The following is a 15,734-nucleotide window of genomic DNA, read 5'->3' as shown; positions in this document are numbered from 1 at the left end:
TGAACTTGCTCAATACATTGTCAGCTCAGTCCATATATACACAAAAATATTCCACTGACTGGAGAAACAATTTCCTGGGATGGGAGAAATACATGAGTTTAATGTACAGTAAAAGCTAAGGTCCAAGGCTCTTGCGTGATGGTTTGCAGAATAAACAGACATTTCAATTCCCTTCATGAGAACGTAAACCCACAACTATGAAAAAGAGGCCCTGTTGGTAGAAAGAAAATGGTGCTCTCACTATCCCCAATCCACCTTGGTAAAGTGGGTCCTAACTGGGTCAAATACCATTATTTCTCCAAATAAATACTATGAAGTTATGTCTTTAAAACTTGTAGTGGGTTAACTCACTTTTTGAAATACCCTTTAAAACCTCACTATTCTTCATGAACACAGTTAAATGTAAAATGTAAATTCCTAAGAAAATGCCAGCATAGCATGTTTAAATGGTTCAGAGGCAATATGACATTGTATAGATTTATTGGTTGATTGATCAACCATGTTATAAGCAGACCTGGGTTCATATACATAAGTTGTGCTTGATTGAGCCTGCCTGTTGTGATGGAACCAATATAAGTCTCAAAAGTGCAAACCCCTCCCACCTAGCATAATTAAGCATATATAATACATTAATCCAGGTATGGTTATAAGGAGACTAACAAACCCTTCATACAGTACTGACACCTAGAGAAAATACCCTTTTTAGTTCAGTGTTTTATCCTGGCATTCTGTCCAATTCTTAACTGAAACAGGAGCTTGCTAGTGCCCTGCTACCAACTGCCCAGACTAGCGAAAATAACTTTCAGTAACCTACATGGCCATACAGGCACCAGTAGACGCAGTCCTTCAGCACTGTGACTGGCAAGGTGTGAAGAGTTCATTGTGATTCACTCCAGAAAGATGTCACCCTTGTCAGTCAGTTTGGCACAAACTGGCTTATATTTCACAACGCAGGATCCGCATATCCAGCGAACTCAATTTAAATAATTAAACTATAAATTTTTACCAGAATATATTTTACGCTTCAGAATACATTATCTTGTAAGGTAGTTGGCCAACTATAAGAAATAGCCCTCAGAACAGCCTCAATTCTTCCGGTCATGGACTCTACATGGTGTCGAAAGCGTTCGACAGGGAAGTTGGCCCTTGTTGACTCCAATGCTTCCCACAGTTGGGTCCAGTTGGCTGGATGTCCTTTGGGTGGTGGACTATTATTGAAACACACGCAAAACTGTTGCGTGTGAAAAACCCAGCAGTTCTTAACACAAACTGGTGCGCCTGCCACCTACCATACCCCGTTCAAAGGCACTTAAATCTTTTGTCATTCACCCTCAATGGCACACATACACAATCCATGTCTCAATTGTCTCAAGGCTTAAAATCCTTCTTTAACACGTCTCCTCACCTTCATCTACACTGATTGGAGTGGATTTAACAAGTGACATCAATAAGGGATCATAGGATTCACCTGGTCAGTGTATGTCATGAAAGAGCAGGTGTACATAGTGTATAAATAATTAATTTATTCTATATGCAAATTACTTGCATATACAAAACAACTATATGCCATCACACAAACAGGCAAAAAATACAATTTGATTCAATTCAAAAATAATTATGTACATTTACAAATGTCTTTAACCCCAAAGCCACCATACCCTTCCCATTTATAAATCCCACGTTTACGCGCACACACACACACACACACACACAAATGTATCTTTGGCTGACGTGTGGAGCTGCAGCACATGCATCATGTGCACTTGACAAATAATTACAGACCCCCACCCCCCCAAAAAAATAATACTATAGACAAGGTATTCCAAAAGGAGGATTTAGTGAATATCTCAATTCCTTTCTATGCTTTAGTGAATGAATACATACGTATTTTCAAACATCTACTCACATACAAAGCTTAGCGACACACATACCCTTCCATACGTGTGCATACATACAGAATTGTAATGTAAATGCAACACACAGAGCTGTAAAATGAAATGCTGATGGAAGGCATCAATAAATAGAGATGTCTGGACAGTTTCCCTGGGCCTTAGTGTGTCTGTCAGTCGTTCTTAGTGTTCTGGGTGGTGTCCAGGCTGACCACCTGCAGCTCTGTCAGGTTACTGCTGCTGCTGCTCAACTGCTGACCAATCACCATCTGCAACACAGCACATAAACATCAGCATGCGCCACTGAAGACCAATCAAAGTCAAAGAAAATTAAAGTGACATTGGGAAAGAAGAGAGAACATAACTCTATGCTCAGCAATGGGTCCACCACAGATAGAACAATGAGCCGGATGTATAAATCTGAACCATTCGGTTGGCATTTCCACTCAGCACCAAATACGAGGCAATAGGATCTCACTAGCTCATGCTTGGCTCTGCCCACCTCCTTGCTTGTTCTGCCCACTATGATTAATTTGCTCCCATTGGAAACGACAGGCTGTGGTCTATCTTGGGTTAATTATTTAAAAAATCTTTGGTTCCACTTTGCATGCCTTAATTTGCACTGTTGAGTAGCCTATTGCCAGACAATACACCTGCCTAACATGGTTGGGGTCAATTCCATTTCAATTCCAGGTAATTCAGGAAGTAAACAAATTCAAATTCAAAATGCTCCTAATTGAAAAGCATTGAAGATAATTAATTTTTGTGTACTTCCTGAATTGACTGGAATTGACCCCAACCCTGCTGCCTAAGCACACAATTATTGACATTAAATTGATTAACTAAAATCCTCTATTTTTGAAAAGAAAGCTTTTTCTAAAAGCATCACTTTGCATGAGTTTGGTCATTTGTGTTGTTATAGTGTACGGTAGCTATTGTACTCCAACTAAGGCTCTGTGAAACACAATCGATTATATTCTGCTCCTAAACTTTAGTCATTCACTCACATTCACCTCTATAAAAAGCCAATCTATTGAAATCTCAATCCTGCGTGACTTTGACTGATTTCCTCAATACAAATAAAAAAAGTATTCCAAAGAACATATGGCTTTCAATAATGTTCCGTGCAGTGTTGTCCAAACATTATTTTCATTTTTATTTAACGGTTGTTTAACTAGGCAAGTCAGTTAAGAACAAGTTCTTATTTTACAATGACAGCCTATCCCAGGCCAAACCCTCCCCTAACCCTGACGACACTGGGCCAACTGTGCGCCGCCCTATGGGACTCCCGATCACAGCCTGTTGTGATACAGCCCGGGATCGAACCAGGGTCTGTGACGCCTCTAGCACTGAGATGCAGTGCCTTAGACCGCTGCACCACTCTGGAGCCCCAAATGTCATAGGAGTAAATCATCCACATACAGTAACAGTACAGGAGGCAGGCCAAACCCTCCCCTCCACAGTGATAAACAGTGCTCTGTCCGGATGCATTAGTGCATGTCAGTGGCATGCTGGTTGCAGAGAGAATGAGAGTTTCACTTGTAAAATGTAGGTCTTGCCGTACTGGGTGTAGCTGCACTGCAGAAACAGGGATCTGCATGGTGCCCGAGGGTGCCGTAAGGAATACCTGAGGGACAGCACCTAGCCAGAGAGAGACGGACACATACAAACATGAACACAGCCCTCTCATCTAAACTAACATTTTACCACTGAATATATACAGAGACTAACATTATACCACTGAATATATACAGAGACTATGTGCATGCTGTATAGGCTATACCACCCCACTTTGGGTCGGGGTCAAACACACTAGCCTGTCATAGTCAAACTCCCGACTATGTAGCTATATTCATACCAGATCTGGGTTAATACAGTATGCGTTTTCATCCTTTGAGCATTTGATTAAGCCTGCCTGGAATGCCAGATAGGTTAAGCTCAACACACCTAGCTAAAAAAAAAAATGAAAGAAAAAAATACTAATTGAACTGAGGTCTGAATCATATATCAATCAACCTCCCCCATCAACCCACAGCCAGTGTAGCCTCACCTGTGTCCCAGCGTAGCCTACTGTAGTCAAGCGTGGTCTCACCTGTGTCCTGGCCATGTCCGTGGGACACCTGCATGGCCGAGGGGCTGGACGCGTACATCACTGTGTGGGGGCTGGTGTACATCATGTGCCCCGCCATGGACGTGGGCACAGACGATGTGACAATGGTCGCTGGGGGAGTGGGGAAAAGATATTAGTGTATAAGACAAAGTAAGAAGTTTAGAAGAGACATTGCCCACCAGATGGCACTGTATCACTGAGGGAAAATTAAATTCTGTTCAACTGAAGTTGACCCCTCAACAGTATTGTAGACTACAACCTTCCGCTCACTCAAGAAAGATAAGTTCGACTCTGGATAGAGCTTATCACACATAACCAGGGTTGTACAGCCCTGTGTTAGACAGAGGAGAGTTACCAGTGGAGACAGTCGAGGTCTGGGAGATCTCCGAGCTGCTGTCGTTGGTGTGTGTGGTGGGGTGCACCTGGATGGCCTGCAGCTGCTGGGTCATCCCTCCCCCTGGAGGGGAACAGGCAACACAAAACAGCTGATCATTCACCTGTACACTATTCTAATCTTCTGTCAAAACTCTTATAAATGGTAGGAATATTAGTTTGCCCCATACAGTTTTGGACATGGTTTCATACACCTATGTACAGTCAACTAAAGTTCATGCCTGCCTTCATGCCTGTTATTCCTTGTACAGTTGTGGCCAAAAGTTTTGAGAATGACACAAATATAAATTTTCACAAAGTCTGCTGCCTCAGTTTGTATGATGGCAATTTGCATATACTCCAGAATGTTATAAGAGACCATAATACAAGAAACAGCACTATAGAGAGATAGAACAACAACAACGCAGCCACTGCCAGCTAGCCTACTTCAGCAGTACTGTATCATTTGAATTATTTTAGTCAATAAGATTCCTGCTACGTAAGCTTAACTTTCTGAACATTCGAGACGTGTAGTCCATTTGTCATTCCAATCTCCTGTGCATTAGCGTAGCCTCTTCTGTAGCCTGTCAACTATGTGTCTGTCTATCCCTGTTCTCTCCTCTCTGCACAGACCATACAAACGCTCCACACCGCGTGGCCGCGGCCACTCTAATCTGGTGGTCCCAGCGCGCACGACCCACGTGGAGTTCCAGGTCTCCGGTAGCCTCTGGAACTGCCGATCTGCGGCCAACAAGGCAGAGTTCATCTCAGCCTATGCCTCCCTCCAGTCCCTCGACTTCTTGGCACTGACGGAAACATGGATCACCACAGATAACACTGCTACTCCTACTGCTCTCTCTTCGTCCGCCCACGTGTTCTCGCACACCCCGAGAGCTTCTGGTCAGCGGGTGGTGGCACCGGGATCCTCATCTCTCCCAAGTGGTCATTCTCTCTTTCTCCCCTTACCCATCTGTCTATCGCCTCCTTTGAATTCCATGCTGTCACAGTTACCAGCCCTTTCAAGCTTAACATCCTTATCATTTATCGCCCTCCAGGTTCCCTCGGAGAGTTCATCAATGAGCTTGATGCCTTGATAAGCTCCTTTCCTGAGGATGGCTCACCTCTCACAGTTCTGGGCGACTTTAACCTCCCCACGTCTACCTTTGACTCATTCCTCTCTGCCTCCTTCTTTCCACTCCTCTCCTCTTTTGACCTCACCCTCTCACCTTCCCCCTCTACTCACAAGGCAGGCAATACGCTCGACCTCATCTTTACTAGATGCTGTTCTTCCACTAACCTCACTGCAACTCCCCTCCAAGTCTCCGACCACTACCTTGTATCCTTTTCCCTCTTGCTCTCATCCAACACTTCCCACACTGCCCCTACTCGGATGGTATCGCGCCGTCCCAATCTTCGCTCTCTCTCCCCAGCTACTCTCTCCTCTTCCATCCTATCATCTCTTCCCTCTGCTCAAACCTTCTCCAACCTATCTCCTGATTCTGCCTCCTCAACCCTCCTCTCCTCCCTTTCTGCATCCCTTGATTCTCTATGTCCCCTATCCTCCAGGCCGGCTCGGTCCTCCCCTCCTGCTCCGTGGCTCGACGACTCATTGCGAGCTCACAGAACAGGGCTCCGGGCAGCCGAGCGGAAATGGAGGAAAACTCGCCTCCTGCGGACCTGGCATCCTTTCACTCCCTCCTCTCTACATTTTCCTCTTCTGTCTCTGCTGCTAAAGCCACTTTCTACCACTCTAAAGTCCAAGCATCTGCCTCTAACCCTAGGAAGCTCTTTGCCACCTTCTCCTCCCTCCTGAATCCTCCTCCCCCTCCCCCCTCCTCCCTCTCTGCAGATGACTTCGTCAACCATTTTGAAAAGAAGGTCGACGACATCCGATCCTCGTTTGCTAAGTCAAACGACACCGCTGGTTCTGCTCACACTGCCCTACCCTGTGCTCTGACCTCTTTCTCCCCTCTCTCTCCAGATGAAATCTCGCGTCTTGTGACGGCCGGCCGCCCAACAACCTGCCTGCTTGACCCTATTCCCTCCTCTCTTCTCCAGACCATTTCCGGAGACCTTCTCCCTTACCTCACCTCGCTCATCAACTCATCCCTGACCGCTGGCTACGTCCCTTCTGTCTTCAAGAGAGCGAGAGTTGCACCCCTTCTGAAAAAACCTACACTCGATCCCTCCGATGTCAACAACTACAGACCAGTATCCCTTCTTTCTTTTCTCTCCAAAACTCTTGAACGTGCCGTCCTTGGCCAGCTCTCCCCCAACTCTCTCAGAATGACCTTCTTGATCCAAATCAGTCAGGTTTCAAGACTAGTCATTCAACTGAGACTGCTCTTCTCTGTATCACGGAGGCCCTCCGCACTGCTAAAGCTAACTCTCTCTCCTCTGCTCTCATCCTTCTAGACCTATCGGCTGCCTTCGATACTGTGAACCATCAGATCCTCCTCTCCACCCTCTCCGAGTTGGGCATCTCCGGCGCGGCCCACGCTTGGATTGCGTCCTACCTGACAGGTCGCTCCTACCAGGTGGCGTGGCGAGAATCTGTCTCCTCACCACGCGCTCTCACCACTGGCGTCCCCCAGGGCTCTGTTCTAGGCCCTCTCCTATTCTCGCTATACACCAAGTCACTTGGCTCTGTCATAACCTCAAATGGTCTCTCCTATCATTGCTATGCAGACGACACACAATTAATCTTCTCCTTTCCCCCTTCTGATGACCAGGTGGCGAATCGCATCTCTGCATGTCTGGCAGACATATCAGTGTGGATGACGGATCACCACCTCAAGCTGAACCTCGGCAAGACGGAGCTGCTCTTCCTCCCGGGGAAGGACTGCCCGTTCCATGATCTCGCCATCACGGTTGACAACTCCATTGTGTCCTCCTCCCAGAGCGCTAAGAACCTTGGCGTGATCCTGGACAACACCCTGTCGTTCTCAACTAACATCAAGGCGGTGGCCCGTTCTTGTAGGTTCATGCTGTACAACATCCGCAGAGTACGACCCTGCCTCACACAGGATGCAGCGCAGGTCCTAATCCAGGCACTTGTCATCTCCCGTCTGGATTACTGCAACTCGCTGTTGGCTGGGCTCCCTGCCTGTGCCATTAAATCCCTACAACACATCCAGAACGCCGCAGCCCGTCTGGTGTTCAACCTTCCCAAGTTCTCGCACGTCACCCCGCTCCTCCGCTCTCTCCACTGGCTTCCAGTTGAAGCTCGCATCCGCTACAAGACCATGGTGCTTGCCTACGGAGCTGTGAGGGGAACGGCACCTCAGTACCTCCAGGCTCTGATCAGGCCCTACACCCAAACAAGGGCACTGCGTTCATCCACCTCTGGCCTGCTCGCCTCCCTACCACTGAGGAAGTACAGTTCCCGCGCAGCCCAGTCAAAACTGTTCGCTGCTCTGGCCCCCCAATGGTGGAACAAACTCCCTCACGACGCCAGGACAGCGGAGTCAATCACCACCTTCCGGAGACACCTGAAACCCCACCTCTTTCAGGAATACCTAGGTAAGGATAAAGTAATCCTTCTCACCCCCCTTAAAAGATTTAGATGCACTATTGTAAAGTGGCTGTTCCACTGGATGTCTTAAGGTGAACGCACCAATTTGTAAGTCGCTCTGGATAAGAGCGTCTGCTAAATGACTTAAATGTAAATGTTATAAAGAGTGATCAGATGAATGGCAATTAATTGCAAAGTCCCTCTTTGCCGTGCAAATGAACTGAATCCCCTAAAACATTTCCACTGCATTTCAGCCCTGCCACAAAAGGACCAGCTGACATCAGCTGACATCATGTCGTTAACACAGGTGTGAGTGTTGACGAGGACAAGGCTGGAGATCACTCTGTCATGCTGACTGAGTTCAAATAACAGACTGGAAGTTTCAAAAGGAGGGTGGTGCTTGGAATCATTGTTCTTCCTCTGTCATCCATGGTTACCTGCAAGGAAACACGTGCCATCATCATTGCTTTGCACAAAAAGGGCTTCACAGGCAAGGATATTGCTGCCAGTAAGATTGCACCTAAATCAACCATTTATCGGATCATCAAGAACTTCAAGGAGAGCGGGTCAATTGTTGTGAAGAAGGCTTCAGGGCGCCCAAGAAAGTCCAGCAAGCAACAGGACCGTCTTCTAAAGTTGATTCAGCTGCAGGATCGGGGCACCACCAGTACAGAGCTTGCTCAGGAATGGCAGCAGGCAGGTGTGAGTGCATCTGCACGCACAGTGAGGCGAAGACTTTTGGAGGATGACCTGGTGTCAAGAAGGGCAGCAAAGAAGACACTTCTCTCCAGAAAAAACATCAGGGACAGACTGATATTCTGCAAAATGTACAGGGATTGAACTGCTGAGGACTGGGGTAAAGTCATTTTCTCTGATGAATCCCCTTTCCGAATGTTTGGGGCATCCGGATAAAAGCTTGTCCGGAGAAGACAAGGTGAGCGCGACCATCAGTCCTGTGTCATGCCAACAGTAAAGCATCCTGAGACCATTCATGTGTGGGGTTGCTTCTCAGCCAAGGGAGTGGGCTCACTCACAATTTTGCCTCAGAATACAGAATGGAATAAAGAATGGTACCAACACATCCTCCGAGAGCAACTTTTCCCATCCATCCAGGAACAGTTTGATGACGAACAATGCCTTTTCCAGCATGATGGAGCACCTTGCCATAAGGCAAAAGTGATAACTAAGTGGCTCGGGGAACAAAACATCAATATTTTGGGTCCATGGCCAGGAAACTCCCCAGACCTTAATCCCATTGAGAACTTGTGGTCAATCCTCAAGAGGTGGGTGGACAAACAAACCCACAAATTCTGACAAACTCCTAGCATTGATTATGCAAGAATGGGCTGCCATCAGGATGTGGCCCAGAAGATAACTGACAGCATGCCAGGGCGGATTGCAGAGGTCTTGAAAAAGAAGGGTCAACACTGCAAATATTGACTCTTTGCATCAACTTCATGTAATTGTCAAGAAAAGCCTTTGACATTTACGAAATGCTTGTAATTATACTTCAGTATTCCATAGTAACATCAGACAAAAATATCTATAGACACTGAAGCAGCAAACTTTGTGGAAATTAATATTTGTGTCATTCTCAAAACTTTTGGCCACGACTGTACATCCCCCTCTGCAGCCAGACAGACAGACAAGCCTCCCAACTTTTTCCCCAGAGCACAAATCAGACCATAACTAACAACATCCACACCAATAAAACATGAATACCAGTTCTTTATGGAAATATGTAGCAAGACCTATACCCAATCCCCCCCCCCAATGTGTTTTATAAAGCCCACAAGACACCAACCTTATCATCCTGCGAATCTCAAAAAACAACTGGGGGCAGGAACTTCCCTTACAGAGCTCCGGGATGCCCGCTTACCCATTAATAGAAGAAGGGGAAAACTTGTCTCTGTCGACCTACAGACAAACTAGTCTCTCAACAGACACAGACTAGACTCTTTCTCTCGACAGACTGACCTAGGGAGACTGCAGCGGGGAATCGGAAGACGGCCTGCTGGCCCTGCTGTGTCAGTTGTGATGCGGTGAGCTTCTGGCCCCGCTGTCCCGGGATGGCCAGGGTGTGCTGGTGCAGCTGGCTGAGCGGAATGGTGGGGGTGCCGGGAGGGAGAGAAGTGCCTGCTGCAGGAGGGAAAAAAGGATGAGTGAGTGAGTTAGAGTGAGAGAGAGATTCAGCCTGCTGTCATAATGGGAGAGAAAGGGAGCCGGAGACAAAGATCTGCTACGTCGGGACCCAGAACAACATCTCTGCGCTACTCAGTCGGTTAGCCACACTATCACTACAAGCAGACATCACAACAAGGGCAACAACAATACTTTAGAATGTCAGTGATTGCACCACTACATGAACCATTTTTTAACCTTTTTTTTAACCTTTATTTAAATCAAACTAAGACTTCTTAAGCTTTAAGGTGGTTATTTCCCAGTATTACATGGCTGTAACAGCAGCTACCATTTCATGTCTTAAATTGATGGTAATTTTTACTAGTAGACCTGGACCTCCTGTACTAATTTGATCTCTTTTAATATCAATATAGCAAATCCTATTACAAGGGGCACATCTGGCTCCAAAACACTCTGAGCAGGGGCTCCATGAATTAAAAATAAATTATAATTTCACAATTGAACTGCCTAATCTTCACTGAATATTCATGACCAATTATAGGCAGAGATCGGCAGCCGACTCGGGGATGGCCATTGTGTTGGACCTCCTAATTATTCCTCTCCTACAATGAAAATCAAAGGCATGAGCCCATTGGATGTAGATGTTCCCTTCGTGGATACTGGGGCTTTGTAATACATGTCAAATATAACCAAGTTGAAAGGGCTTCCTGGAGATGTGAAACACAGCAAAATATAAACAACTGTTTAAGTGGAAACGCAAGTCACGCTACTGCCACGAACCACCTCGAATTCTTGGCAAGATTATTCAAACTGAAATCATGTTGACGGACCAGATCTGGGTTCAAATACATGCTTAATCAAGTATTTGTATTTTTTTTCTTCAAATTATATATATTTTTAAATAATAACCAAATCAGCAAATACATTTTGAAGTATTTCAATAATTTCCTATAAATACTATTTTAAACTATTTTCAAATACCCTAGAACCAAACAGGTCTGCTAAGCGCAAACTTGAATGTTGTGAAAATTCTGTGCAACTTCCAGCTCGTGTTTACTGTGAACACTGAGGCTGTACCCACGCCATGTACCCACACCAGCGTTGTAGGCCCTTGTCCATTAGTTAACTTCTTATGGCTGGGGGCAGTATTGAGTAGCTTGGATGAATAAGGTGCCCAGAGTAAACAGCCTGCTCCTCAGTCCCAGTTGCTAATATATGCATATTATTAGTATATTTGGATAGAAAACATTCTGAAGTTTCTAAACCTGTTTGAATGATGTCTGTGAGTATAACAGAACTCATATGGCAGGCGAAAAACCTGAGAAAAAATCCAACCAGGAAGTGGGAAATCTGAGGTTGGTCGATTTTCAACTCAGCCCCTATTGAAGATACTGTGATATATTGGTCATGTTGCACTTCCTAAAGCTTCCACTAGATGTCAACCGTCTTTAGAAACTTGTTTGAGGCTTCCCCTTTGAAGGGGGGCTGAATGATAGAGGGGAATGAGTCAGAGGTCTGCCAGCAGCCACGAGCTGGTCACGCGCATTCATGAGAGGTAGCTCCCTTTCCATTGCTTTTCTGAAGACAAAGGAATTATCCGGTTGGAACATTATTAAAGATTTATGTTAAAAAAATCCTAAAGATTGATTCTATACATCGTTTGACATGTTTCTACGGAGTGTAACGGAACTTTTTGACATTTCTTCTGCTCCTAGTGAATGCGCTTCGTGACTTTGATTTTTTTTACAAAACACACTAACAAAAGTAGCCATTTGGACATAAATGATGGACATTATCGAACAAATCAAACATTTATTGTGGAACTGGGATTCCTGGGAGTGCATTCTGATGAAGATCAAAGGTAAGTGAATATTTATAATGTTATTTCTGACTTCTGTTGACTGCACAATATGGCGGATATCTTTTTGGCTTGTTGGGCTCTGAGCGCCGTACTCAGATTATTGCATTGGTTTGCTTTTTCCGTAAAGCTTTTTTGAAATCTGACACAGCAGTTGCATGAAGGAGAAGTGGATCTAAAATTCCATGTGTAACACTTGTATCTTTGATCAATGTTTATTATGAGTATTTATGGAAATTGATGTGGCTCTCTGCAAAATTACAGGATGTTTTTGAAACTACTGAACCTAACGCGCCAATGTATAATACAATTTTTTGATATAAATATAAACTTTACCGAACAAAACATACATGTATTGTGTAACATGAAGTCCTATGAGTGTCATCTGATGAAGATCAAAGGTTAGTTATTAATTCTCTCTCTATTTCTGATTTTTGTGACTCCACTCTTTGGCTGGATAAATGGCTGTTTTTCTGTGACTTGGCTCTGACCTAACATAATCGTTTGTGGTGCTTTCGCTGTAAAGCCTATTTGAAATTAGACACTGTGGTGGGATTAACAACAAGATTACCTTTAAAATGGTATAAGATACTTGCATGTTTGAGTAATTTTAATTATGAGATTTCTGTTGTTTTGAATTTGGCGCCCTGCACTTTCACTGGCTGTTGTCATATCGATCCCGTTAACGGGATCTCAGCCCTAAGAAGTTTTAAATCACAAAAATTGAGGATTAGCTGATACCTATGAAAAAAGCATTCGGGATAATATAGAGAATCAAACTATTTATTGAGCAGCATTTTGATATGGAAGGGGACGTTTTTATAACTCTGCCTCCAGAAGATAGCATTGCTTACAAGTATGAGTGAGCAGTTATAAAACTGGATATATTACCTGTGCTACTGGGGGAGGTTGAGGTCTTAAAAACAGGAATGGGTTACAGTAATAAAATGGAAGAAATATGAGCGGATAATAAGACATTGAAAACTACCGTGGACTCTACAGAGAGGCTACGGTATGACAATAAAACAATGAAAGCCGAATTACTTGATCTAAAAGAGCAGAAGTATGGAAAATGATATTGTTATAATGGGAATAAAGGAGGATGAAAACAAAAACTATCAGTCAACGGAGGAAAAAGTCATGGTGTTCATGAAACGTAATCTCAAAATGATGGACGAACAGGTGGAAACCAAGGGCACATCGTTTCGGCGGCAGAGCAGAGGGAAGGTCCCTTCTGATCGTAGCTATGCTAACCCACTACAAAATGAAAATTGCCTTGTTACAACACAGGGTAGGGAATTGAAGAACACCCCATTCTCTATTAATGAACCATTTCCCCATGAAATAGTGGAGACGACATGCCCTGTACCCCAATATCAAAAGGCTCCAAGCAGAGAAGCAGAATGTTCGTCTAGTGATCGATAAAGTATATGTAAACAACCAAATGTTCAAGGACTTGGAAGATTACAACGTGGCTGTGAGTGATAGCTACCTCCTGTTGTTGAAGTAGTCCCGATACATATTTGCACTGCATTACACAGTACAAATATGGATTCATTTGTTTTTTACCCCAAACATTTTTACATTAACAACTTAATTTATGTTTATTCATGCAGTATGGAAACGTGGACTTCAAATAAAGTTGGATTTATGGTAATGCAGAATGGGTATGATGAACTTAGCCTTTTTCTATGTAGGCAATATTGAATTTTGGACTATATGGACGTAATATTAGGTTTAGGATGACCTTTTTTCTTTATGAATTTGTATTTATTTAATTTGAAGATTATACATTAGAAATACCAAGGTTGTTTTTTTAGTTTGATATGATACATGGCCTAATTGTAGAGGTCGGGTATACTATGAAGTTGCTGGATCATATCCCCGACCTGACAAGGTAAAAACCTGTCGTTCTGACCTGAACAAGGCAGTTAGCCCACTGTTCCCCGGGCTCTGAAGACGTGGATGTCAATTATGGCAGCCCCCCGCACCTCTCTGATTCAGAGGGGTTGGGTTAAATGTGGCAGACACATTTCAGTTGAATGCATTCAGTTGTACAACTGACTAGGTAGACCCCCTTTCCTTTCCCTTTTCTATAGTGGGGCTCTTGTTCGACGATGTGAATTGGAACGATTCGCTTTTAAGATAAAACTTAATAAATATGAATAGATTTATTATAGGGCTAGGACAAAGGATTATATAATGAATAGGCCTATATGCTCCTAAAATATGCTCCTAAAATAATTGGTGTTATTAACCTTTTACATTTAAAAAAATAAATCTCAATGTAAAAAATGTAAATGATGATTATTGTTCCGATACACACCAGCAAATGGATTGGGTATTGTCAACAGGGTTGTTGTCTCTAGTGTGTGGCGGGCTGGTTAACACTGGGATAAAGTGATTCAAGTTAACGGTAGCACATTACAATAACTGGCTTATGGAAGCACTTCTCTAAGTAAGAGAAAGGTATATTATATATTTCTATATAGGCTATTAATGCTACCTTGATAGAGCAACAACCCTGGAATAAAAACAAAATGCGTGTGGGTTGAGAGAGGGTTGGTTTTACAGGTTCACTCACTCTGGATTGTCAGTACAGCATGTATTTTTGGCTATCGTGCCATGGCTGTGTCAGAGTCGATTGTATGTTAAACGTGGGTATTCCTTTATGGGCAGTGTGATGCCTAAGACATATTTTTACTTGCAGTCAATAGAATCTGTTCCTTTTTCCTTCTACCTTTTTTTTGTCGGGAATACAACAGGATATAACGAGGACAACATGAAATATAACTTGCATGTAATAGACATTAAAAAAAGGACTGGTCTTATGATATTATTTAGGTTGTTTTCTCTTCATTTTTTCAAAGATTTGTCCTCCGAAGAGGGTGGGTTGGTAGTATTATTATTTTTAAAGTTAGTTTTAACAGTGGCCAAGTAGGCTACTGTGGCTATTTGATCATAATGTAGGCCTACTAGAGTGGCCTACCATAAAAAAACAATGGATAAAATGCATCCCATTTCATTTTAACACGGGAAAATCTGTAATATCATTCAGCCTACAGTAGCAGCCAATGTGTGGAGTTAAATGTATACCTACATTCCATGAGACTTTTGAAGAAAAAAAAACATGCAGGTCTTGACATTTACCTGTTTATCTACTTGTCCTTCAGACAAGGAGGTGACTGAAAATGTTGTTGTTTGATGCAAGAAACCACTTTCCAAAATAAAATGCATTATTATTTCCATAACATTATTACAGAGAATCAGACAAATTATGCTACCCTCTGCATATTGGCTATTTAGCTTGTTCAAGCCCATCTCAAAATACAACACTGCCCCTGTAAGACAAAAAATATATATACTTCACAGCGGTTTTGTTTCTGGTGTCCTTTGACAGCTCTTTGGTCTTGGCCATAAGTGGAGTTTGGAGTGTGACTGTTTGAGGTTGTGGACAGGTGTCTTTTATACTGATAACAAGTTCAAACAGGTGCCATTAATACAGGTAACGAGTGGAGGACAGAGGAGCCTCTTAAAGAAGAAGTTACAGGTCTGTGAGAGCCAGAAATCTTGCTTGTTTGTAGGTGACCAAATACTTATTTTCCACCATAATTTGCAAATAAATTCATTAAAAATCCTACAATGTGATTTTCTGGATTTTTTTTCTCATTTTGTCTGTCATAGTTGAAGTGTACCTATGATGCAAATTACAGGCCTCTCTCATCATTTTAAGTGGGAGAACTTGCACAATTGGTGGCTGAGTAAATACTTTTTTGCCCCACTGTAATTAGTTCAGAGTTTGTTTTGATATTCTAACCTGTGTGTCGTGATCGCGTTTGGTGTGGGGGG

General features: G+C 43.5%; 1 protein-coding gene across 4 annotated transcripts in view; it reads right to left on the bottom strand.

Annotated features, from left to right (window-relative positions):
* Nucleotides 1-1,503: 1,503 nt before the first annotated feature.
* LOC115135366 (serum response factor-like) overlaps nt 1,504-15,734 on the bottom strand; it is a 73,103-nt gene continuing 58,872 nt past the window's right edge. The window contains exons 4-8 of one of the 4 annotated variants that reach the window (XM_029669995.2): nt 9,863-10,024; nt 4,355-4,456; nt 3,940-4,110; nt 3,429-3,530; nt 1,504-2,158 (exon numbers count right to left, since the gene is read on the bottom strand). In XM_029669995.2, the coding sequence (XP_029525855.1) occupies nt 2,121-2,158; nt 3,429-3,530; nt 3,940-4,110; nt 4,355-4,456; nt 9,863-10,024 (575 nt within the window). In that variant the 3' untranslated portion in view covers nt 1,504-2,120. The remainder of the gene's footprint in view (nt 2,159-3,428; nt 3,531-3,939; nt 4,111-4,354; nt 4,457-9,862; nt 10,025-15,734) is intronic. The other 3 variants (XM_029669994.2, XM_029669997.2, XM_029669996.2) reach the window with 3 other exon arrangements.

This window comes from Oncorhynchus nerka, linkage group LG10, assembly GCF_034236695.1.
Source record: "Oncorhynchus nerka isolate Pitt River linkage group LG10, Oner_Uvic_2.0, whole genome shotgun sequence".
Taxonomy (NCBI): domain Eukaryota; kingdom Metazoa; phylum Chordata; class Actinopteri; order Salmoniformes; family Salmonidae; genus Oncorhynchus; species Oncorhynchus nerka.
Note: the sequence above shows the minus strand (reverse complement) of the source record. Positions and strands in the feature narration are given on the sequence as shown.